The following is a 25,902-nucleotide window of genomic DNA, read 5'->3' as shown; positions in this document are numbered from 1 at the left end:
TTGAAATCTTGGGTGAATTTGACCCTGGGACCAGCCACCTGCCCAGTGATGAGCAGACACAGGGAGGTTCAAGGGAATCCATGGAGAAAGTGTGTTTTCCTCTTCTTTTCTTCTAGCAAGACTGGAAGAGTTAACTGGTTTGTCATCTCATTTAAAAAAATTTTTTTTTGATGCTCTGTTCTGTCATTTTTGGTACATCACTTCAGAGGGATTTGAAAACAACTCAAGTTGACAATCTTTTTTTACATTTTTAAAATGTTGTATATTAGAACATCATTTAAAAAGAATTAGGGATCCCTGGGTGGCGCAACGGTTTGGCGCCTGCCTTTGGCCCAGGGCGTGATCCTGGAGACCCGGGATTGAGTCCAACGTCGGGCTCCCGGTGCATGGAGCCTGCTTCTCCCTCTGCCTGTGTCTCTGCCTCTCTCTCTCTCTATCTCTGTGTGTGTGACTATCATAAATAATAAATAAAAATAAAAAAAATAAAAATAAAAATAAAAAGAATTAAAAGATATTGAGGAATATTTCACTATGCCAAAAGTCTTCTATTTATGTATTTATCACAAAAATGAAAAATAAGAATGAAATACGGAATTCCCTTTTATTCTAGCTACATAATCTATTTGGGAGATAACTATTCATCTCATTATCATGTCCTTTAGAAATTCGATTCTATTCTTCACTTAAGGTGGAACATATGTGGCTTGTCAGGTCAACTGTGAAGCAACACTTGTAATGACAACCCAGGCCAGGAATCTCTGATTTCACACTTAGAACAATGGTCATGTGGGCAGCCTGGGTGGCTCAGCGGTTTGGCACTGTCTTCTGCCCAGGGTGTGATCCTGGAGACTCGGGATCTGAGTCCCATGTCAGGCTCGTTGCATGGAGCCTGCTTTCTTCCTCTACCTGTGTCTGTGCCTCTCTCTCTGTGTGTCTCTCATGAATAAATAAATAAAATCTTAAAAAAAAAAAAAAAAAGAACAAGGGTCATAGAAAAATTAGAGGCACCCGGGGGGGCTTAGTCACTTGAGCATCTGCCTTTGGTTCAGGTCATGATCCCTGGGCCCTGAGATGGAGTCCTGCGTCAGACTCTGATCAGCAGGGAGCCTGCTTCTCCCTTTCTCTCTGCCCCTCACCTCTGCTTTCATCTCATGTTCTCTCTCATGTGCACACTCTGATCTCCCTCTCTCAAATAAATAAATAAAATATTTTTAAAATAAAAACTGAAAAAATAAAATAAAATAAAATAAAATAAAAACTGTTACATAAATTGCAAAGGATGAGCACTTCTTTTGCAGATGACAATGATAGAGTGTGGCTGTATTTTGGGCTGTGTGTATGTTTAATTTAAGTAATCTCTGTGCCCGAGGTGGGGCTTGAACTCATGACCCCAAGATCAAGAGTCATGCCCTCCACTGGGAATGCCAGCCAGGTGCCCCTTCATAACTGAAAAAGCTTTTAAATCAACTATAAATTTGTGTGAGGATATAGAGATCCATTCTTCCAGATAATAAATAACTTAAAATAAAGCTCATGCAAACTGAGATGTGCTGTTAGTATGAAATAGGTCTTGGGATTTCAAAAACCTAGTACCCAAAAGACAAAAAAATCATATAAAATCTCATTAATATTTGTTTGATTCTTATTACCTGTTGAAATGATGATATTTTGGATGTATATATCTATATCTATAATATTTATTTATTTATTTGAAAGGAGAGAGAGAGAGCAGAAGGGCAGAGGAAAGGATGAAGAAAAGCAGATTTCCTGCTGAGCATGGAACTGGACATGGGTGGGGCTCAATCCCAGGACCCTGAGATCATGACCTGAGCCGAAACCAAGAACTGGTTTGCTTAACCGACTGAGCCATCCAGCCATCCCTCTGTATATATATATTTAAAGATCTTATTTATTCATTTATTTGTCAGAGAGAGCGCACAAGCAGGCAGAAGAGCAGAGGGAGAGGGAGAAGCAGCCTCTTCATTAAGAAGGGAGCCTGATGCAGCACTTGATACCAGGATCCCAGTCTGAGCTGAAGGCAGATGCTTAACCGACTCAGCCACCCAGGCACCCCAATATTTTGGTTATATTAAACTTAATAAGGCATTATTAAAATGAATTTCATGGATCTCTTTTTACTTCTATTAATAGGGATCCTTGTGCGGGGGTCACCTGAGCATATACAGAAGAGCACTGGTTTGCAGAAAGTCTTTTCCCTGGACACAGAAGAGTCTGGAAGGGGCTTCTTAACCATCCCTGCTCTCAGGACACTGGGAAAGCCCAACACTGGCAAACAGAAACAGAAATGTACAGTTTGTCCAGCAATCATGAGGGTTTTTTTTTTTTAAGATTTTATTTATTCATGAGAGATACACAGAGAGAGGCAGAGACACAGGCAGAGGGAGAAGCAGGCTCCATGCAGGGAGCCCGATGTGGGATGCGGGACTCGATCCCGGAACTCCGGGATCATGCCCTGAGCCAAAGGCAGACGCTCAACCGCTGAGCCACCCAGGCATCCCATGTTTTTTTTAACTTTAACTTTAGTCTTGGAGAGCGACATTGGGGTCAGGAGGTGCACAGCACGCAGGCTTGACATTATAAATCTCTGAAATAGGGGCACCTGGCTGGCTCAGTCGGGAGAGCATGTGACTCTTGATCTCAGGGTTGTGATTTCAAACCCCCCCAGCCATCGGCCCCACATTGGGCATAGTGCCTACAAAAGACAAATAATAAAGCCTCAGAAAATGTTCCAAACTAAGGCTGTTTCACTCTAAATCCTGTACTTGTGATGAATATCTGCAGCTTTCTGCTGGTTGCTCAGCTGGTGTTCCTAAAAGTAGAAGTTTGCTTTTGTTTTTCGAATACAAGATTATCATAACACAGCGCATTCACCTGGTTTCCTTCTGCTTCTGAAAGTGTCCCCCCAAAGTTGATTTTTTTTTTCAATTGACAGTTTCCTTTACTCGGTAAATATTTTTGAATTACCTATGACATCCCAGGCACTAGGAAATACCGCTCTGAGCCAAACAGGAGAACGTTCTACCCTCAGCAAGCTTGCGGGCTAGTTGTGGAGACAAATTAGCAAGTGGGTTTATGATGCCTGTGTAGTAATTACACATCTGTAGACACAGTGTGGGTAAGGGCATCAGAACCTGTTACTGTAGGAAAGCCAACTGGAAGAAGCTTCCAGGAGACATGATTAGATCCAAGGCCTTGTCTTGTATGGAGCCAAGCAAGTAAAATACAGACACCAGGACCCTTAGGTATTTCCAGTCCTCTCAATTTGGTTTCCATGGGGTGTGACGCCTAACATAAGGGCATGCTTTTTTTTCTCTTTTTTATTTATTCGTGAGAGACACAGAGAGAGACGCAGAGACAAGCAGAGGGAGAAGCAGGCTCCCTGCAGGGATCCTGATGCAGAACTTGATCCCAGGACCCCGGGATCATGACCTGAGCCAAAGGCAGATGCTCAACCACTGAGCCACCCAGGTATCTTTGTGGATTTGTGATGCTTTTTGCCAACTCTGTTCTTCCCTGCCCAAATATAAACTCCAGGCAGGTGAGAACTTTTTGTATTTCTTAGATAACATTATTATCGCCAGCGCTCAGGCCTGAGGGCAGCACCCCAAAATCTCAGGGTGCACTAAGTGACATGTCCTGAGTCTTGGAGGTGTCGGGCATACAGGTAAACACAATAGGTACCAGTGATGTCCTGGGTGCCCTTGAGAAGCACCTTGGCCAGTCAGGAAAGATTCCTTCCCCACGTTGTCTCCAAAGCCTTGTCCCAAAGCAGTAAAATTAGATAAAATGGCAGGATTCTCCTCTAGTCATAAATAGGATTATCGACCCTCCCCACCCTCGGGCTGCAGGTAAAAGTTGGCCGATAGAATATGGGATTAGAGAGAACAATACCTAAGTAAAAGGATTTCAAAAACGGCTGGGATTTCCCAAAAGAATCTATTCTCATTGGTATGGAAACCAGCCAGATAATTCTGAGGACTGGGTGGGGAGGGAGGGGTTGTCCAGGGTGATTGTAATGACAACGAGGTCTAGTGATTTGCAAATGAAGATCTTCCAATTCTGCAGGAAGAATTCCTGATTAGGCAAAACTCCTTGTGTGTATTCCCAACCTCACCCAACCACCTCCACCTCAGGCCACCAAATCAAGTTGTGGAATTTCTGATTCTTTCCAGTAGGAATCCAAAAGAGAGAGAGAGAGAGAAAAAAAACAAAACCAAAAAAAACCATACACATCCCAAAATCTTTAGAATATTGATTTGAGACTTCGAGTCAATAAAACCAGAAAAGCAAAACACTGCGGGAAAACTAGCTAACAATGATAATTAATTGAGACTTTAAACAGACATGTTAAATGGCCAAACTAGCAAGGGGTTAGACCAAGCATTTTTTATTTTTTTTAAAAAGATTTTATTTATTTATTCATGAGAGACACAGAAAGAGAGAGAGAGAGAGGCAGAGACACAGGCAGAGGGAGAAGCAGGCTCCATGCAGGGAGCCCGATGTAGGACTCAAATCAGAGGAAGGCATGAGGGGTGCATTCTCTTGCACTGTCTCACCACCAACATCACAAATCACTGGGAAAATATCAAATCAGGTCTTTTACTCTCGATTTACTTCAAATCATCTTTGAAGATAGTCTTTGTTTAATGTTCCTTAAATTCAATTGCATTAACAACCTTTATTACCCAGGGAGGGGGCAGAAATGCTTGCTGCATCTTTACCATGTGCCAGACCCAGGACTGATTTGGGGATGGAGAGAGGATGGGTGAATAGCTATCTATGCAGCACTCGGGGTGGAGTCCCCTGGACAAGGCAGTAGGAGAAGAAAGGCATATGGGGGTCAGAGGCAGGAGGAGAAAGCTGCCACTGGCCCAGAAAATTGCAAAGGCAACGTGAGGTGATGGGAAAGAGCTTGCTGAGTTTAGAGAAACACCTGAAGATCCCAGCATCCAGGTGTGGCAGCAGGGGGAGTGCACCCTCTTAGATCTAGATCTGGGGCAGGTGCCAGGTCCTACGTACTGCCCTCTAACAACCTGACGAGGACCAAACCCAGACTTCTAAACCTTACTTCTCCCCGGCTCTTACTTTCCAGGGCAAATCCCTGCATCACTGTTGTCGCTACCTGTCTGCTCACTGCCCACAGCATTTGGAGGATTAACACGGATTTCTGGAAGGCATCAGAAATGCCCGCAGTCTTCTTAGAGCTGCTCTCACAAATGTTTAGGATGATTTCTTAAATCATTCAATTCAATCAATTAAATTAATTAAATTCTATTCAATTTCTTAAATCATCCTAAAATTTGGGGGTGCCTGACTGGGCTCAGTTGGTAGAGCATTCGACTCTTGATCTCGGGGTCAGAGTTCAAGCCTCATACTGGGTGCACAGCCTACTGTTATAAAATTATCCTACATTTTAAAAAATCGAAAATGGGGCAGCCCGGGTGGCTCAGTGGTTTAAGCGCCTGCCTTCAGCCCAGGGTGTGATCCTGGAGACCAGGGATCGAGTCCCACATCGGGCTCCCTGCATGGAGCCTGCTTCTCCCTCTGCCTCTCTCTCTCTCTTTCTGTGTCTCTCATGAATAAATAAATAAAATCTTTTTTAAAAAATCAAAAATGTCTGACAGTAGGGGATTAACGAAATTATTTAAAGATTTTATTTATTTATTCATGAGAGACAGAGAGAGAGGCAGAGACGCAGGCGGACAGAGAAGCAGGATCCATTGTAGGGAGCCTGATGTGGGACTCCATCGGGGACTCCAGGATCAGGACCAAAGCCAAAGGCATATGCTTAACCAATGAGCCACCCAGGCATTCCAGGGGATTAATGAAATTATGATAAAAGGATTCTCTATTGCCCTTCAGCCTTTAAAACAGATTTTATCTATTTATCTGTTATTTTGTTTACATATTTTAATTGCCCCTAACCTCCCTTAGCAGGTCCCATGGACTTCAGGTATACATCCAAGATTTGCCATGGAGAGAATTCGATAAGGCCTCAGACCTCAGCAAGACGCATGAATAAAGTAAAACAGTGCACACTTTTTAAAGGTATCAAATGTATGGTTGTTTTTTTTTTTAATTTTTTTTAAATTTATTTATGATAGTCACAGAGAGAGAGAGAGAGAGAAGCAGAGACACAGGCAGAGGGAGAAGCAGGCTCCATGCACCGGGAGCCCGATGTGGAATTCGATCCCAGGTCTCCAGGATCGCGCCCTGGGCCAAAGGCAGGCGCCAAACCGCTGCGCCACCCAGGGATCCCAAATGTATGGTTGTTTTTTTTTTTTTTTTTTTTTTAGAGTATATGGTTGTTAAAACACATTTTATTTTTAAGATTTAAAAAGTTAAAAAAATAAATAAAAAATGTTTATATGTAAGCAATCTCTACACCCAATGCAGAGCTCAGACACACAACCCCGAGATCAAGAGTCATCTGCTCCCCAGACTGAGCCAGCCAGGCAGTTCTTAACATGTTTTAGATACTTGGTAACAAACTTTATCAAATTTAAAGAACACAGAGGTGTGCTCCCAGCATCAACATTTATGTTAATATGCTGCAACATTGACATGAAACCATTTGACAGTAACTACATGTGTATGTACTTGTGGGGAAGGGGCTTTTTTCCCCCCTACTGATCACCCTGGTGCTACATCAGGTCCTCATCTCTGATGCTACTCACATTTTGGGCCAGGGACCCTTCATCGAGAGGGTCTGCCTGCATTGGAAGAGGCTTACCAGCAGTCCTGGCCCCCATGGACTAAATGCTGGGGGAACTCTGCCCCCATGACCCAGTTGTGACCACCAAAAAGCTCTCCAGGTGTTGCCAATTGTCCTCTGGGGAGAAAGAAAGAAAAATCCATCTCTGGTTGAAAACCACTGTTCTAGACAATAAAACCCATGGTCTTATTCGTGCCTCCCATCCCTGGAGCAAGGAAAGCGCCTGGTAAACCTCCTAAGTTAAAAAAAAAATACTTTATACTAAACTGTTTGTTGAATGAATACTTGATCCCACCCCAGGAGATGGAATTACTTTCCTCTGGGAACTCATCAGCATTTCCCCAGGAGAGACATCAAACAAAAGAGTAAACTGCTTCCAAAATAGGTAAGGGAGTGTCTGAGCCGGCCCAGCTCCAATCAGAGGCACTCAGGTGGGTCTGGGCGGAGAAGGGGAGGAGAGGAGGGGTCCTCAGGTGGAGTCTGGGCCGAGTGGGCCTTCAGCTTATATAAGAGCCTGGCAGCGCCAGCATTGCCGCCGGTCTCGGGAAGCCGCGTGCTCACCCTCTCTTTCGTAAGTATGGCCTTCCCTTTTCCTCCCCCTTTATGCTTGTTCCCTGCATTTCTGAGGTGGTGCTGGTTGGTGTTCTTCCCATTCCCTACTCCTTCTCACTGCCTTTCACCCCCCCAAACTCTCACCCGCCTGGGGTTCTCCTTCGCAGGTTTCTACAGGGTTCTTTCTGGAATGTTTGGAATGGGATCCCAGTGGGAAGCCTTGCAGGTCTTCTGCGGCCTTTGGGCTCACACAAAACTGGTCCTTCCAATCTCCCATGCCTTGGTGTCTAGGCAAAGAAAGTTCGGTTAAACCTGGTAATATAGGCCCAAGGTTGAGCCACGTGGCCAAACCTCAAGTGTTGTGGTCTATAATCTGGAGTGGGGATTAGCTGAGCACTGCACCTTCTGTGGTAACCTGTTAAATGATCTTACTTGACTTCTGACCCTTCCATCTCCCTTGCTCCTAGGAGGCGAGGCAGCTTCTAGCGCTGCAAGGCCTCCACCTGGTAAGAGGGCCGCTGGCGCATCCTGGATACTCGGCCTGTGCCACTCAAACTGTGGGGGCACTTTCTGTTCTAGGTAGGAAAGTGCCGCCATTTTTTGAGTGTCCCCGGCTGAGAAGGTCTACGTGAAATCCTGGGAGTGGGTTCTTCTCCCTGAGCCCTGTTCTCGGTTCTTCGGTTCTACTGAGCCCTTTCCAAACCACCTGGGCAAAGCTCCCCCGTGGTACTCAAATGTGGAAGCACTCTTCAGGGTAACTTGGTGAAAAGTGCTACAATATTTGGGTGTTGCTGGTGGGCACTGCCCAAGGAGCCCAGATCCTGCTCTGGTCCGGATGTTCTTCGGGCTTTTCTTGTGTCCACATCTGAGACCCGTATCCGTGGGGGAAATGGAGCCTCAGACTCCGGAAATGTCTGGACCTTGCCAATGGGCGGTGGAAAATCCATACACCTGTGGTCTCGTGGCCACTCCTTGTTACCTTGTGTTGAGGTGTTGTGGCGCCGGGTCCCCGTTTCTCCAGGAGCAGATTCCGCTCAGACTGGGATACACAAAATGAGGGCACTTCCCGATCTGTCTGGAAAGTGCTCCCACTTTGTGTGTCCTTGTCTGAGGAAAGCATCCTTGTCCCACGGACCGACGGGAGAGCAGCTTCTCCAGCCCAGCTGTCCGTGCTGCAGACGGTCTGCCCTGCTGCCTACGTCCTCCGGTCCTGCCTGTTTCTCCTGCCTAAAGGACATCTGGACACTTTGAATTTTTCCATGAAACTGATCATTAAATCTTTTCAGAACTGTAAGGAATCAAGGAAACAAGGCCTTTGAAGTTTGCCCAAATTTGTGGGTGGCTTCATCCCCTCCACTAAACATTTAGTCCTTTGTTAGGTTTACATCAGAAGCCCTGAAATCCAGTCCAATAAAATACGAACCAGCTGTGATTTGTGTGTTTGACTGTAACTTAAAAGATTTTACTTCTACATAACATGGGGTAGAGTCGGGGGAAGCAGGCTCCATGCACGGAGCCCGGTGTGGGATTCATGTCTTAGAACTATAAAAGGGCCCTCGGAGAGCCCGAAGGCCTGGGTGGTCTGCTTCCTCCTGAAGCCTGAAAAGCAAATTCTTGTCCAAGTGGCCTGTAGTTGCCACCTTGATAAGGGGAGACGGTGCTGAGTTCTCTCAATCTCCCCCTTACCCAAGGAATTCCTGGAAGCAGAACTGCACATGTAACTCCAGATTTTGAGAGTCTGTAAATTGTCCATAAAACCTCAGTCCTCAGATTGGCTCTAGGCAAAGCTCCAAGCAGGATGGGAGGTGGCGTCAGGCCCGGGACTAACAACTGGCCGCTCGGAGTGATGTCTAGGCGTTGCTATTTTAACATGGGTGCAGTTCATCTCCATTCCCCCTCAATTTGAGGGAAGGTAATCGCAGCACTAGTCTGGCTACTGGCTCTTTTAAGATGTCCTTTATAGACGGACCCAGGCAGAGGGAGAAAGCAGGCTCCATGCTGGGAGCCCCATGTGGGACTCGATCCCGGGTCTCGAGGATCACACCCCGGGCTGCAGGCGGCGCTGAACCCCTGACCTATAGGGGCTGCCTTGGCTGCTGGTTTTTTTTTTTTTTTTTTTTAAATTTATGATAGTCACACAGAGAGAGAGAGGCAGAGACACAGGCAGAGGGAGAAGCAGGCTCGGCTCTATGCAGGGAGCCCGATGTGGGACTCGATCCCGGGTCTCCAGGATCACACCCCAGCCCGCAGGCGGTGCCAAACCGCTGCGCCACCAGGGCTGCCCTGGCTGCTGGTTTTTAAGAGGTTTTATTGGGAATGGCTGCTCGGCTTCATGACCTTTTCAATGGAACAAGCCTCACTGGTCCTGAGAGCGGTCTCCGTCTCCCCAGACGCACTGCAATGCACTACCCAAAGTGAGCGGTCCGGCTGGGGTGACGACCCCACCTTTTAGTCTTATTAGACCAGGAACACCTCCCCCCAGCTCTAGGAAGGCTTCCTGTTACACTAGTAAGACGTGCCCACAGGCCTTCTTGGCTTTCCTTGTCGGCCACGTCTCCCCAGCTCCAGCGGAGGGCCTAGGTCCTGGGGCGCTGCTTCAGAAGCAGGTGGCACACAGGTCTGACAGCTGCCAAAGGCCCCGTAACGGAAGGGCTTGGTTTCAAGGAGTCCAGTGTGCTGTCACCATTGGAGGGACCTTTATTGCTGCCCACAGGCATATCTTCTGCAGAATCAAATTTATTTCCTTTCCCAGAATTCCATGGGTGGCAGGGTCACCTTTTCCTCTACAAATGGCCTCTGCTTCCTAGGAAGTTCTGGTCTTCCCAGACACCTGCGCCCAATGGCTTCAGCAGGGCACGCTCACAGTGGCCTCAGGTTTCTAGTCAATCACTGGCTGGGGCTGAGGTTCCCTGATTGCAATCTCCCAACTGGGTTACAAATCTGGGTTTGAGGGCAGCTGGGATGGCTCAGCGGTTTAGCGCCGCCTTCGGTCCAGGGCGTGATCCTGGAGTCGCACATCAGGCTCCCTGCATGGAGCCTGCTTCTCCTGCTTGTGTCTCTGCCTCTGTGTGTGTGTCTCTCATGAATAAATAAAATCTTAAAAAATCTGGGTTCAAGTTCTCATCCAAAGTATGATACAGGTTATTGGCCAGCCTGCAGTCCACTAACCCTGGCAAGAGGTCCATCCACGGTGCACCTGCCTCCAGCCAGGGGGCAGAACCACATGCAAAATGAGACTGCAAGAGCATGGGGTGGGGCCCTTGGCATGACCAGTATCCTAAGGCACACAAGATGGCCTAGCACTCTCATTGCACCACTGGTCCTTGAGAACAAGGTTCCTCAATCCAGCCTCAAATGTCATTGGAGCTAAACACTGCTGCAGGAGGGCTGTTTTGTGCATTGCTCAGATATTTAGGAGACTCCTTGGCCTCCACCACTGGAGTGGGCAGCTCCACCACCACCACCCCAATGTCTCCTGACACCACCATGTGTCCCAAGGAGGGAGAGAAGTGCAAGTCCACCCTCCTTTGAAAATCCCTGCTCAAGGATCACCCAGCGCCCCACCTTAAGTTCTCTCCATGACACTCACTTCCCAACACTAATGCTCCACAGTTGACCACTTGACAAAGTCCTGAAGCAGAAAGGATTTATCCTGCATGGGAGTTTGGAGGAGATAAAAGAGCCTGATCATCACGCTGGCCAGAGGGTCCTGGGATTTCCCCTTCCTCTGTCCTGACTCCAAGAGAAGAGCCGGCGGCTAGAACCATTCAGCAACCGATGTCCAGCTGAGGTTTCACTACTCGAAGCGCTGCCAGTCTCCTGTGGGTCATCTTATTCAGCTCCATTCCAAATAACCTTAGGACACAGAACGGGACACATTATGTTCCAGGCCACAGCTGTGGCATTCAAATCTCTCGCGCTTCCTACCTTGTTAGCACAATTTCCTTATCTAGTACTTCATCTGAAACCAAATCCTATTGGGAAGCAGGTTTGACTTCCAGCTGAGCACCAACATCCTAAGTCCCTGACCTGCGCTGACTTCTCTGATTTGGAGGATACCGAGGAGCCAAGACGTTGGATAATGTGCAGAAACATATCACAAAATTGATAAGGGACAGAATTCAAAAAAATTTTTAAAGCTTTTATTTATTATTTATTCATAGAGAGAGAGAGAGAGAGAGAGAGAGGCAGAGACACAGGCAGAGGGAGAAGCAGACTCCATGCTCGGAGCCCAACGCGGGACTTGATCCCGGGTCTCCAGGATCCTGCCCTGGGCCAAAGGCAGGCGCTAAACCGCGGAGCCACCCAGGGATCCCCCAGAATTCAAATTTGAGGCCTAACAGTCATTCCAGATTCTAAGCCACAAGGGCCTCATTTGACAGGTTAGGAAATGGGTCCTCAGTGATAGACATCGGCCAGGACAGGGATTCCTGGCTGGCTCCAGTTGAGCATCTGCCATCGGCTCAGGGTGTGATCCTGGGGTCTTAGAATGGAGTCCCGCATCAGGCTCCCCCAGGGTGCCTGCTTCTCCCTCTGCCTAAGTCTCTGTCTCTCTGTATGTGTCTCTCATGAATAAATAAATAAAATCTTAAAAAAAAAAAAAAAAAGAAATTGGCCAGGACATAAAGACCTCAGCATTCCACACTAATTGCACACATTACCGCACAAAGGAAATGTTTCCAAGTTTTCTAGCTTTATTTGTTCACCGAACCATGGATATTGATTACTGACCCTCACCCCCACCTCCAAGTCCTCCGCCCTGCTTCCTTCAGACCCAGAAACCGGTCTCTCACCAGAGGACTTGAAGTTTGCAGCCGGGATGACTCAGTCCTTTGCAGAGCAGCCTGACCCCTGCATTCCCCAGGGCATTGTTGGTCAGATAAAGCTCCCTCAGGGTCTGGCTCACCCCGAGGGCAGACGAAAGATCCTCACAAGCTTTGGCAGTGAGGCCACAGCTATCCAGCCTGTGGAAGACAAGGAGTGGTTGGAGCAACATAAGGAGCTGCCTCTTCAGAGGGATTTGGGGTGATGTTTTTACAGGACCAATTTAAGAGGAAGCAGAGTAGAACCTGACCGGTCCCGGATAAGGCCAATGTGGTGAACGAAAATATTTAAGACAGGTATTTGGGGATCCCTGGGTGGCTCAGTGGTTTAGTGCCTGCCTTTGGCCCAGGGCGCGATCCTGGAGTCCCGGGATCGAGTCCCACTTTGGGCTCCCGGCATGGAGCCTGCTTCTCCCTCCTCCTGTGTCTCTGCCTCTTTCTCTCTCTCTCTCATGAATAAATAAATAAATAAATCTTTTTTAAAAAAGAATATTATATTAAAAAAAGAAAAAGACAGGTATTTAAGGATGCTTACCTATCCAGAGCTGCATCTCTCTATAGGATACCCACTGATTTTGCAATCAAGCATCCACTTCCCTTTCTGGTAATTCTATCCCAATTTCTCATTCATACCCCAGTCTCAGCCTACCTGCAGCTCACACCGTCCTTAAACTAATATTCCAGACCTGAGCTGGTTGGTTTTGATGTCTCCAGTTACCATGAATGGCTTCAACTGGACATAGGCCCACCCAAAACCAGTGAGTCAGAACCATTCTGGATTCCTGGAGTTCTTTTTTCAGAACTTAGATCCAAAAGTCCTTTGTAGAGCTGCAGGTGTTTTGCCACCAAGCAGGATCAAGGCTACACTTATTTGATAAAGGAACCAACACAGCAACAAGTACGGAAGATAATAGAGATCAAGACTCAACACCTAGGGATGCCTGAGTGGCTCAGCGGTTGAGCACCTGCCTTCGGCTCAGGGTGTGATCCTAGTCCTGGGATCAAGTCCCACATTGAGCTCCCTGTGAGGAACCTGCTTCTCCTTCTGCCTATGTCTCTGCCTCTCTCTCTGTGTCTCTCATGAATAAATAAAATCTTAAAAAAAAAAGACTCTAAACACCTAGATCAAGCCATGCCTGAAGTCAATCGAGTTACACAAGTCAATAAGCACCCTCATTTTTTTAAGGAGCCAGTGTGAATTAGGCTGCCACCTGCCCAAACAGTATGCTGACTGATTCTCTCTGATTTCCAATCGGCCTCCCATTGTGTTTCTTTCCTGCATTCTGTGCTGTTTGTTCCAGTAAGAACAGATAGCATTTACTGAGGGCCAAGGCATGCTGAGCACCTTGCTAAGGGCTTTGTTTACTTCACCATTTATCCCTCACAGCAAGCATCTGAAAGAAATACCATCACAGCTGGGATGTTAAGTAGAAATATATATATATTTTTAAGAAGAAATATTTTAATCTTAGTTTTCCTGAGCCTGTGCGGCAAGAGATGCCAGCTTCCAAGATGAGGTATAAGACGGAAGCTCGGGACTTGCAGAGGAAGAGAAAAAAAAAAAAAAACAGCTTGGTGACAAGGAACCACCCAGAGATGCAGAAGGGTCAGGAGAAGAAGATTAGGGTGAGACCTGTGTGTGTGTTGGGGGGGGGGGTGGCGGCGGCGTGTGTACAAGGAGGTAGACAGAGATTCCACTTCAGGAGAGTGGGCAATGGGAACAGCTCCCGGGGGGGAGGGGGAGCTGGTAAGAACGTGCATATGGGGGATCCCTGGGTGGCTCAGCGGTTTGGCGCCTGCCTTTGGCCCAGGGCGCGATCCTGGAGCCCCGGGATCGAGTCCCACGTCAGGCTCCCGGCATAGAGCCTGCTTCTCCCTCCCTCTGCCTCTCTCTCTCTCTCTATGTCTATCATAAATAAATAAATCTTAAAAAAAATAAAATAAAAAAGAACATGCATATGAGGGACACCTGGGTGGCTCAGTGGTTGAGCATCTGCCTTTGGCTCAGGTTGTGATCCCAGGGTCCTGGGATCGAGTCCCGCATCAGGCTCCCTTCAAGGAACCTGCTTCTCCCTCCTCCTATGTCTCTGCCTCTCTCTGTGTGTCTCTCATGAATAAATACATAAAATAAAATAATAATAATAATTTTAAAAAAGAACGTGCATACGATCCCCATGACAAAGGTGACCTCTGGATGCCTGCCAGATGGGACCCTAGCAGCACCAATACAGGGAAAGTGCCATCCCTGAGCGCCTGCCTTGATACCCACCTACCCTGCGCCCCAGATAATCAAGAGACTCAGAAACCACCACAGCAGAAACAGACCATCCCTCAGGGTGAGTGGCCAGGCTGGTCCTGGGGAGTAAGGAGGAGGAGGAAGGGACAATTCACATTTGACTGGAATTCACACTGGACAGATTGAGTTTTTATTCCATAAAGGTCACCGAAAAGCCACAAATCTGTGCAAGTAAATGGCAGCGGAAAAGGCGAGTTTTACAGGAAATGTTTATAGGCAATGAGCAAAGGGGAAAGGGAGGCATTTTATGTTTGCATCCCACAAAGAACATGAGCGGTTTGCAGCTTTTCTTTCTATGTCGGGGTTCCCGGTGTCTTCCGGAGCGGTGCAGGGATGGCCTTTCGACGAAAAGAACCTATGGACAAGGCTGCGCCCCCACCCGAAGCCCGCCAACACCACCACCTTCATGCCACCAGTCCCGATGCCCAGGGCTCACCACAGTTTCTGGAGTCTGCAGGTGGGGTGACGCAGCCCCTCGCAGAGCGGCCACACGCCCGCATCCCCCAGGTCATTGAAGCTCAGGTCCAGGTCCCGGAGGCAGGGATTGACCTGCAGCACCGTGCAGAGACCCTTGCAGGCTGCCGAGCTGAGCCTGCAAATGCCCAACCTGGAAGACACGAGGCCCAGAGCCCAGCGACTCAGCCTGCAGCCTGCAGCCCTCCCCGAGAAGCGGCTCCCATGCCAGGCACCCCCCAGGCAGAAAAAGGAGAGAAGACAGGAGCAGGCAGGTGGGAGGGCAGAGGGAAGAAGGAAAGAAGAGAGTGGGCGGCAGGAAGATCATATAGAAAGGGTAATATCTGGCATGGGTTGGAATTGGACAGGTGCCAGCAGATTAGCTTCCTGAGGCTGCTGTAACAAGGACCTGTGCCTGCAGGCTGGCGGCTCTCATGGTGGAAATTAACCGTCTCGGGGGGCTGGGGGCTGGGGGCTGGGAGCCTGGTTCATTCAGGAGCCCTGAGCACCTGCTCCTGCCTCCCCTGGCTTCTGGGGTCTGCTGGTAATCTCGGGTGTTCCCTGCCCTGTAGAAGCATTGCCCGGATCTCTGTGTGTGTGTGTGTGTGTGTGTGTGTCTGTGTCCAAACTTCCCTTCTTCATAAGGACTCCACACAAAAGACCAGCCCTGCTCCAGCCTGCCCTCACCTGAACTAATTTTATCTGCAATGACCCTGCAACAGGGTCACAACACAACTCTGAGTTGTGTCCCTCCCCAACTTCTTTTTTTTTTTTAAGATTTTTAGTTTATTTATTCATGAGAGAGAGAGAGAGAGAGAGAGAGAGAGAAGCAGAGGGAGAAGCAGGCTCCATGCAGGAAGCCGGATGTGGGACTCGATCCTGGGACTCCAGGATCACGCCCTGAGCCAAAGGCAGGTGCTCAACCGCTGAGCCACCGGCATCCCCACCTCCCCAACTTCTATACTGAAGCCCTAACCCCCTGCTTCAGTACAGCTGCATTGGGAGATGAGGCTTTACAAGGCATGATTAAATTAAAACACTGCCCAACTTGCGATTCCTGGGTGGCTCAGCAGTTGAGTGTCTGCCTTTGGCTCAGGGTATGATCCCAGGGTCCTGGGATGGAGTCCCACATTGGACTCCCTGCAGGGAGCTTGCTTCTCCCTCTGCCTCTATCTCTGTGTCTCTCATGAATAAATAAATAATTTTTTTTTAAACACACAGACACACACACACACTGTCCACCCTAACCCAATATGAGCTGTTGTCCATACAAAAGTAACTTTTGCCACACCGACAGACATGGGACATGTGCGCACACACAAGAAAGATGGTGAGGACAGTGATGAGGTGGCCATCTGCAAGCCAAACAGAGAGGTCTGCCAACAAACCAACCCTGCCAACATCTGATCCGCAACTTCCAGCCTCCAGAACTGGGAAAAAGTGCATTTCTACATGTGAGCCCTCAGTCTGCGGTATTTTGTTAAGGCAGCCCTAGCAGATGAAGACAGACTCATACAGACTTTACTTCCAAAGGGGGCCTGGAGGTTGGGACAGCAACATGGGGATTTTCTGAACATATGAACTCATAACAGCAAGCGATATACAAGGGTCTCATAGCCCTTTCTTTTTTATTTTACTTAAGTAATGTCTACACCCTTCTTGGGGCTCCAACTCATGACCCTGAGATCAAGAGTCACATGCTCTCCTGATTGAGCCAGCCAGGCTCCTGGCAAAGGATTTCTTAGGCCTGTTACAAGAATATAAAATCAGGGCAGCCCTGGTGGCTCAGCGGTTTAGCACTGCCTTTTTTTTTTTTTTTTTTAATCTTTATTTATTTATGATAGTCACACACACAGAGAGAGGGGGGCAGAGACACAGGCAGAGGGAGAAGCAGGCTCCATGCACCAGGAGCCCGACGTGGGATTCAATCCCCGGCCTCCAGGATCGCGCCCTGGGCCAAAGGCAGGCGCCAAACCGCTGCGCCACCCAGGGATCCCGGTTTAGCACTGCCTTAAGCCCAGAGCCTGATCCTGGAGTCCCAGGATCCAGTCTCACATGGGGCTTCTGCATGGAGCCTGCCTCTCTCTCCCTCTGTGTCTCTCTTGAATAAATAAATTTTTAAAAGATTTTATTTATTTGTTCATGAGAGACACACAGAGAGGCAGAGACACAGGCAGAGGGAGAAGCAGGCTCCATGCAGGGAGCCTGACGTGGGACTCCATCCCAGGTCTCCAGGATCACGCCCTGGGCCGAAGGCAGCACTAAACCGCTGAGCCACCCGGGCTGCCCTAAATAAATTTTTTTTAAAAAAGAATATAAAATCATTAAAACACATATGGGTTTGGCCTCAAAACATAAGCATTTCTGTTTGATGAAAGCATCCACAGACAATTTGACAGATTGATGACCTGCTGAGCAGACATTTGCAAGGTATGCAGTCAACAAAAGATAAATATCTGAAATAGGGAACATCTGGAAATCAAGATAAATCAAGGATACATAGCAAAGAAATAAATACATTATACAAATAGGCAATTCACAGATTGGGGAAACCAAAGAAGCTGATAAGCACATGAAGAGATACTCAACACTGAAATGCCGTTTAAGAACATCTTACACCCACCAGGCGTTTAAAGATAGAAAGTTGAATAACCACAAAGATTCAGGCAAAGTAGCTTTCCTAAATTGCGGGTGGAAGTGTAAACTGTGGATCTTTCCAGAGAGCTTTTCAGAACGGTTGGAGATAACCAAGCATGCAAATTCAGGCTGAGCGGATGACTCTTGCCCCTGGGTGGGATCCCAGTGGGGGTCCGAAAGGGACACAGACAAGCAAGAGCAGAGTGGAAGAGAGGGGCATGGCTCTATAGCATCTGGTGCGTGCACGTGATGGCACGCTCCAAGGAGTGCATTAGGAGCATCTGGGGGCTCAGTCGGTTAAGTATCTGCCTTCAGCTCAGGTCAGGATCTGAGGGTCCTGGGATGGAGCTCCACATGGGGCTCCCTGCTCAGGGGGGAGCCTGCTTCTCCCTCTGCTTCTGCCCCTCCACACTCCTCGTTCTCTCTCTCTCTCACACACACAAATAAATAAAATCTTAAAAAAAAAAAAAAGAAATGCATTAGATATGTCTACACCGGAGTGAGCACATCCTGAATGTATAAAGGTAAGTGGATTGGAGTGGGGAGAGGGGAAGAGTTGCGGGAGACACTGTCGAGATATATTGTTATGTAAAACAGAGACAGGAGTGCCTGCAGATGAACTCTGGGGTGCCAATGAAGGAGAAAAAATTAAAGGAGAGGCACGGTGGGTCCTCAGTGATCTTGCAGTACAGGATGCAGTGGACAGCAGACTGTGAAGAAACAGGACACCTCTGTGAACCTAACAAAAACAATAGAAGCCACACTATTCACAATGTCTTTTTTTTTTTTTTTTTCATTTATTTATGATAGTCACAGAGAGAGAGAGAGAGAGAGAGGCAGAGACACAGGCAGAGGGAGAAGCAGGCTCCATGCACCGGGAGCCTGACGTGGGATTCGATCCCGGGTCTCCAGGATCGTGCCCTGGCCCAAAGGCAGGCGCTAAACCGCTGCACCACCCAGGAATCCCTCACAATGTCTTAAAAGGAGAAAAAAGAAAGAGAAAAGAGAAAAAGACCAAAAAACCTTTCAGCATGAACAACGTGAGATAGTACATGAGGCTTTTGTAGGACAGACAGACTCTCCTTTGGGACAACAGAGAAAAATGATTTTCTGAAAACTGATAGCCTTCTGTGTTTTCTTTTTATTCCTTGATTTATTCACACATTTACTCATTTAAAAATATGTTAGCTGTACTGGAATTAAAACAAAAAAACTTAATAAAAAAGAAAAATAAAACATATGTATTTCTAAACACCCCTGAGTCAGGTCTTATACTGGCCATCGGAGTACAGAGCTGACACAGCTTCTGCACTTTTGGAAGATCACACATATGCACACAAATGACAAGTTTTGATAAGTGATGCCAAGAAGCATAAGGTCAAATTAAATCCCTAAACTAGGAATATAGACCTGATTTAGGGGTTAGAGTAGGTATACATGAGGAAGAAGCATTTGTTTTGAGTCTTTTTAAAAAATTTTATTTATTCATGAGAGACACACACAGAGAGGCAGAGATATAGGCAGAGGCAGAAACAGACTCCTTGTGGGGAGCCCGATGTGGGTCTTGATCCAGGTACCCCGGGATCACACCCTGAGCCTAAGGCAGACACTCAACCACTGAGCCACCCACGCATCCCTGTTTTGAGTCTTATCGATAAAACAGATAACATCCAAATAAAAGGGGATTTAGCAAAGCAGAGAGGCAGGCAACCCAGGAAAAAAGAACTGTTGTGCAAAGGCCCTGTAGCAGAAAAATCTTTGCCACAGATCTATGTAGCTAGAGGTTAGGGGACAAGAGGAGTGAACATGACCCCAGTGACCCCATGCAGAAGAGCAAGGATGGTGAGCAGAGTAAGACTCACCGGAGAGCCTGGAGTCTGCACTGGGGATGCCTGAGGCCTTCACATAGCAGCAGCACCCCGGGGTCCCCCAGGTCATTGAGGCTCAGATCCAGCTCTATCAGGCTCTGGTTCACACCCAGGGTGGAGGCAAGGTCCTCACAGGCAGCAGCAGTGAGATGGCAAATCTTCAACCTGCAGAAAATCCAATTCAACATGTATTACGAGGGACACCTGGGTGGCTCAGCGATTGAGCATCTGCCTTCAGCCCAGGGGGTGATCCTGGAGTCCCGGGATCGAGTCCTACATTGGGCTCCCAGCATGGAGCCTCCTTCTCGCTCTACCTCTGTCTCTGCCTCTCTCTCTGCATTTCTCATGAATAAATAAAATCTTCAAAAAGAGAATAATTTTAAAAAGACCCCCAAACCACAAGCGTTAGCAAGGACACAAAGAAATCAGAAACTTGGGATCCCTGGATGGCTCAGCAGTTTAGTGCTGCCTTTGGCCCGGGGCGTGATCCTGGAGTCCTGGGATTGAGTCCCATATCAGGCTCTCTGCATGGAGCCTGCTTCTCCCTCTGCCTGTGTCTCTGCCTCTCTCTCTCTCTCTCTGTGTCTCTCATGAATAAATAAATAAAATCTTAAAAAAAAAAAATCAGAAACTTTATGCACTGTTGGTAACAACAAATAATGGTACAGTGGCTGTGGAAAACAATATGGGAGCTCTGCAAAAAAATTTAAAATGAGGGATCCCTGGGTGGCGCAGCGGTTTGGCGCCTGCCTTTGGCCCAGGGCGCGATCCTTGAGACCCGGGATCAAATCCCACGTCGGGCTCCCGGTGCATGGAGCCTGCTTCTCCCTCTGCCTGTGTCTCTGCCTCTCTCTCTCTTTCTCTCTCTCTGTGAGACTATCATAAAAAAATTAAAAAAAATTAAAAAAAAAAATTTAAAATGACCACATGATCCATCCTTTTCACTTCTGGTTACATAGGCCAAAGACATACCTGTACCTTTATGTTTACAGAATTATTCAAAATAGCCAAAAGGTAGGAGCAACCCAAGTGTCCATTAGTGGAAGAGTTGAATGGATAAACAAACTGTGATATATCCAGGCAGTGTAATGTTGTTCAGCCATAAAAAGGAAGGAATTTCTTTTCTTTTTCTTTAAGATTTTATTTATTCATGAGAGACACACAGAGAGAGGCAGAGACATAGGCAGAAAGAGAAGCAGGCTCCTTGCAGGGAGCCTGATATGGAACTCGATCCCAGGCCCCTGGGATCATGACCTGGGTCAAAGGCAGATGCTCAACCACTGAACCACCCAGGCGCCCTTTTTTTTTCTTTCTTTCTTTTTTTTTTTTTTAAGACTGTATTTATTTAAAAAAAAAAAAAAAGGGATCCCTGGGTGGCGCAGCGGTTTGGCGCCTGCCTTTGGCCCAGGGCGCGATCCAGGAGACCCTGGATCGAATCCCATGTCGGGCTCCCGGTGCATGGAGCCTGCTTCTCCCTCTGCCTGTGTCTCTGCCTCTCTCTCTCTCTCTGTGTGACTATCATAAATAAATAAAAATTAAAAGAAAAAAAGACTGTATTTATTCATTCATAGAGATACAGAGAGAGAGGCAGAGACACAGGCAGAGAGAGAAGCAGGCTCCATGTAGGGAGCCCAATGTGGGACTCAATCCCAGGACCCCAGGATCACGACCTGAGCTAAAGGCAGACACTCAACCACTGAGCCACCCAAGTGCCCGGGAGTTTTATCTTGCACCAATTGCAAGATAAAAAAATTTCAGGAGGCAGATGGCGGTGATGGTTGCACAACAGTATAAATGTGCTTAATAATGTGGAACCATATCTTCAAAATTGTAAGATGGTAGGGGCACCTGGTTGGCTCAGCTGGTAGAGTATGCAACTCCTGACCTCTGGGTCGTGAGTGCAGAGATTACTTTTAAAAAGATGGTGGGCAGCCCCAGTGGCCCAGCGGTTTAGCGCCACCTTCAGCCCAGGGTGTGATCCTAGAGACCCAAGATCAAGTCCCGTGTTGGGCTCTCTGCAGGGAGCCTGCTTCTCTCTCAGCCTGTCTCTCTCTCTGTGTCTGTCGTGAATAAATAATAAAAATCTTAAAAAAAAAGATGGTAAATTTTATGATATGTGTATTTTATTTTTAGCATGATGCATTTTCTTGGCTAAAATAATCAAGAAAATACAGAACATTCTTTCTGTGCTCCTTATGTGTGATTCCCCCAACCTCTCTTTGATGTTACACCATAAATCAGTGGCAATGTGTTTGGGGTGCAGTTAGAAGCACCTTATAACTGATAGGAATATAGGGCAGGAAAACACTATTGCCCCTCAAAGATGTCCTCTGTTGACATTTAGCATAGTGTCTTCCTATATATAGAAAGGGAAGACGGAGACAGAGTCCTGATTTTACCACGTGGGTCCCTGGATTCAGCTGTGCTCAAAACCAGTATTTCCCTCTGGACTTCTTGGTTACAGAACCAACAAATTCACTTTTATCTTCAACCACAGAGATGGGGTGTCTGTCACTGGCAACCTCAGGAGTTTTTGTGAATGCTTTTATTTGGGGGGTCTTTCTTTATTTTGGGGGGTCTTGATGGCACTTGTCACTGTTGTTACTATCCCCTGGGTGTTTATTTATGCTTTATTGCGTCAAAATATATAAAATATGGAGCACCTGGCTAGCTTAGTCCATAGAGCTTGTGACTCTTGATTGGAATCTTAGGTTTGAGCCCCATGTTGAGTGAAAACTTACTTTAAAAAAGTATAGAGGGGGCAGCCAGGGTGACTCAGCATTTAGCACTACCTTTGGCCTAGGGTGTGGTCCTGGAGACCTGGGATTGAGTCCCATGTCGGGCTCCCTGCATGGAACCTGCTTCTCCCTCTGCCTCTGTCTGTGCCTCTCTCTCTATCTCTCATGAATAAGTAAATAAAATCTTAAAAAAAAAAAAAAAGTATAGAGGGATGCCTGGGTGGCTCAGTGATTGAGCATTTGCCTTTGGCTCAGGGCATGATCCCGGGGTCCCACATCGGGGTCCCCACGAAGCCTGCTTCTCCCTCTGCCTGTGTCTCTGCCCCCTCTCTGTGTCTCTCATGAAGAAATAAATATAATTTTAACAAGTTAAAAAGTATGGATAGATAGGTATAGATAAATACAGACAAAAAAATCTACCATCTTTACACTCAACCCAATGTAAGGCTCTAATTCACGCCTTCTTTTTTTTTTATTATTTATTTATTTATTTATTTATTTATGATAGTCACAGAGAGAGAGAGAGGCGCAGAGACACAGGCAGAGGGAGAAGCAGGCTCCATGCACCGGGAGCCCGATGTGGGATTCGATCCCGGGTCCCCAGGATCACGCCCTGGGCCAAAGGCAAGCGCCAAACCGCTGTGCCACCCAGGGATCCCTAATTCACGCCTTCTGAGACCAAGAGTCACACGAGCTCTTCCAACTGAGCCAGCCCCCATTCTAGCCATTTCTAAGTGTAGGACTCAGTAGCATTAAGTACATTTGCACTGCCGTGCAACCATCACCACTATCTATGTCTGGAACCTGGCATGGTCCCAAACACAAACTGTACAATTCTCCATTCCCTCCTGCCCCAGTCCCACAGCAACCACTGTTCTACTTTACATCTGGATTTCACTATTGTAGGGATCTCATATAAGTGGAATCATAACATCTTTGTCCTTTTATGACTGACTTTTCACTTTACATAATATCTTCCAGGTTCGGGCAGCCCAGGTGGCTCAGCGGTTTAGCGCTGCCTTCAGCCCAGGGCCTGATCCTGGAGTCCCGGGATCGAATCCCACATCGGGCTCCCTGCATGGAGCCTGCTTCTCCCTCTGCCTGTATCTCTGCCTCTCTTTCTCTCTCTGTGTCTCTCATGAATAAATAAATAAAATCTTAAAAAAAAAGATACTGATCTGTTAAAAAATATATATCTTCTAGTTTCATCCACGTGTGGCATGATGTCAGAATTTCAAAATTTTTTTAAAGATTTATTTATTTATTTATTTATGATAGACAGAGAGAGAGAGAGAGAGAGAGGCAGAGACATAGGAGGAGGGAGAAGGAGGCTCCATGCCGGGAGCCCGATGTGGGACTCGATCCCGGGACTCCAGGATCACGCCCTGGGCCAAAGGCAGGCACCAAACTGCTAAGCCACCCAGGGATCCCTCAAATTTTTTAAAAAATAGAATAATATCGCCTAGTATGTATATGCCATATTTTGTTTACCCATGCACCTGCTGATGGACATTTGGGCTGTTTCCACCTTTGGGCTATCGTGAATAATGCCGCTACAAACATTAGTATACAGATGGTGTGTTTTTTATATCATCCCTCAATAGGAGGAGACTTGCATTTTAAGTTGGTCCCATGAAGAACTCACCACAGGATCTGCAGTCTACAGACTGGGTGCCTCAGGCCTTGACATAAGAGCTTCAGACCCAAATCCTCCAGAGCATTTCCAGTTAGGTCCAACTCCTCCAGATGTCGACTGGTGCTGAGCACGGAGGCAATCTCCTGGCAAGCCTCCGCTTCCAGCTGACACTTCCTCAACCTCGGGAGGAAAGAGACAGATGTTGAAGAGGGCGCCTCTTGCTGTCCTCTATCCTCCTGGCTCATCCCCTGGTCCCTTGAATCACCCAACACAAACCTACACGTGTCACTACAGCTCAGGCATTAAGAAGACTAAATCATTAAAAAAGAAGAAGAAGAAGAAGAAGAAGGAGAAGGAGAAGGAGAAGGAGAAGGAGGAGAAGAAGAAGAAGAAGAAGAAGAAGAAGAAGAAGAAGAAGACGACGACGACTTCATCATTTCCAGCAAGGAGTATCCCACTGAAGGAGACAGAGGGGTAAGCAAGTATCAGCCAGTGAAGGTGATGCCACTGAGGCAGGAGTGCACCATAGCTCAGGGTGGTTCTCTAGCGCTCAGGACCTGGGAATGTCCATCTCTGCTGCTCACGAGCCCTGCCCCCTCTAGCAAGTGGTCAGGAAGTCTATTACGTGTGTCACGAGCTGCTCTGCCTCAGGTTCGCTGCCTCAAAAATAAGGGTAATAATCACATCTGCTTCCTAAGGTTGTTGCAAGGACTACATACTTTACCAAGGAGGCAGGGTGTAGAACCACACCGGGCACACAGTAGGTGCTCCTATGCTGAGCTCCAGTTTATTAAAACCATCATGGTGGAGGGGACACCTAGCTCAGGTTTGGCAAACCATGCACAGTCAGGGAAGACTCTGGGAAGTTTGAGATGGTTCTGGAAGGCTCAGTAGGAGTTCACTGGCAGGAAGAGGATAAGGTGTGGCAGATGGTAGAAAACACATGTACTGGTCTCTGCACACCCTCCTTCCTGACACAGGGCTCCTGAAGCCCCTGCTGTTCCTAAGTGACCAGAGCGCTAGGAGCATCTCTCTGGTTGTTGTTGTTGTTGTTGTTGTTGTTCTTCTTCTCCTCCTTTTTCTTTCTTTTTTTTTTTTTCTAAGACTTCATTTATTTATTAGAGAGAGAGAGAGAGAGAGAGAGAGGCATGAGATGAGGCAGGGGGAGGGACAGAGAGAGAGGGAAAAGCAGGTTTCCCTGGAACAGGGAGCCTGACCCGGACTTGATCCCAGGACCCCAGGATCATGCAAAACCTGAGTCGAAGGCAGATGCTTAACTGACTGACCACCCAGGCACCCCAAGAGCATCTCTGGTTCTAATGGGTGGGCTCCCACATGGGGTTGGGCACCCAAGAGACAATGCCAGAATGAAAGGCTGGGAACGTTCAGCCCTGCCCCCTACCCTCTTCCAAAAGGCAAGGGGCCAGAAATGGAGTTAATGAAACAGAGGCCACAAGAGGAAGGCTCCATAAAACCGCAAGACCATACATGGTTTGGAGCTTCCAGCTGGTGAACCCGTCCAGGGTCCAGGCTAGGAGGGTGACACCCCAGCTCCATGGGTCAGAAGTGCCCAGGCTGGGACCCTCCCAGGCCTCACCCCATGGAGCTCTTCCTCAGGCTGTTCATCTGCCTCCTTTACCATATCCTTTAATAATACACTGATCCCTGGCAAGGTTTTCCTGAGTGCTCTGAGCCGCCCTAGGAGATTATTTAAACCCGAGACAGGGGTCCTTTGGAAGCCAGGTAACAACCAGGATACCTAACTGACTCTGAAGCAGTCTGATGGGACCCAGCCCTCACCTGTGGGAAGTGACGCCACCTCCAGGTAGATGGTCGCAAAGTGGACTTGTATGGTGGGACACCCCACTGCTGTGGCTGAGCTGCTTGTGTGGGAAACCCCATGCGTTGGTGACCCGAAGTGTCAGAAACGCCGTGTTTGCTGTGAGAGTGAAGGAGACCCCCGGGGACGCTGGAGGCTCGTCTGCAAGAGTGGCCTTGCAGCGAGAGGGGACAGCACGAGTACGTGTCGGTGTCGTGAACTCGCAGGAGCTCAGCATCCTGACCCCTCCGGGTGTAGCTGGCAAGTAGGGCCCGAGGACTGGGAGGGCAGGTGGCCCATGCACCCCCCAGCATGGAAGCCGATGGGTCAGATGAGGCCCCAGA

At 47.7% G+C, this 25,902-nt stretch overlaps 1 protein-coding gene across 9 annotated transcripts in view; it reads right to left on the bottom strand.

Annotated features, from left to right (window-relative positions):
* Positions 1 to 10,920: 10,920 nt before the first annotated feature.
* The window catches only part of NLRP12 (NLR family pyrin domain containing 12), a 60,852-nt gene continuing 45,870 nt past the window's right edge, over positions 10,921 to 25,902 (bottom strand). For 7 of the 9 annotated variants that reach the window (XM_077915994.1, XM_077915950.1, XM_077915932.1 and 4 more), the window contains 5 exons: positions 23,749 to 23,919; positions 19,360 to 19,530; positions 14,844 to 15,014; positions 12,082 to 12,252; positions 10,921 to 11,143 (listed from right to left, as the gene is read on the bottom strand). In XM_077915994.1, coding sequence (XP_077772120.1) covers positions 11,056 to 11,143; positions 12,082 to 12,252; positions 14,844 to 15,014; positions 19,360 to 19,530; positions 23,749 to 23,919 — 772 coding nt within the window. In that variant the 3' untranslated portion in view covers positions 10,921 to 11,055. Of the gene's footprint in view, positions 11,144 to 12,081; positions 12,253 to 14,514; positions 14,763 to 14,843; positions 15,015 to 19,359; positions 19,531 to 23,748; positions 23,920 to 25,902 lie in introns of those variants that run through there. The other 2 variants (XM_077915958.1, XM_077915941.1) reach the window with 2 other exon arrangements.

The sequence above is a fragment of the Canis aureus genome, chromosome 1 (assembly GCF_053574225.1).
Source record: "Canis aureus isolate CA01 chromosome 1, VMU_Caureus_v.1.0, whole genome shotgun sequence".
Taxonomy (NCBI): domain Eukaryota; kingdom Metazoa; phylum Chordata; class Mammalia; order Carnivora; family Canidae; genus Canis; species Canis aureus.
This window is presented reverse-complemented; position numbering and strand designations above follow the sequence as displayed.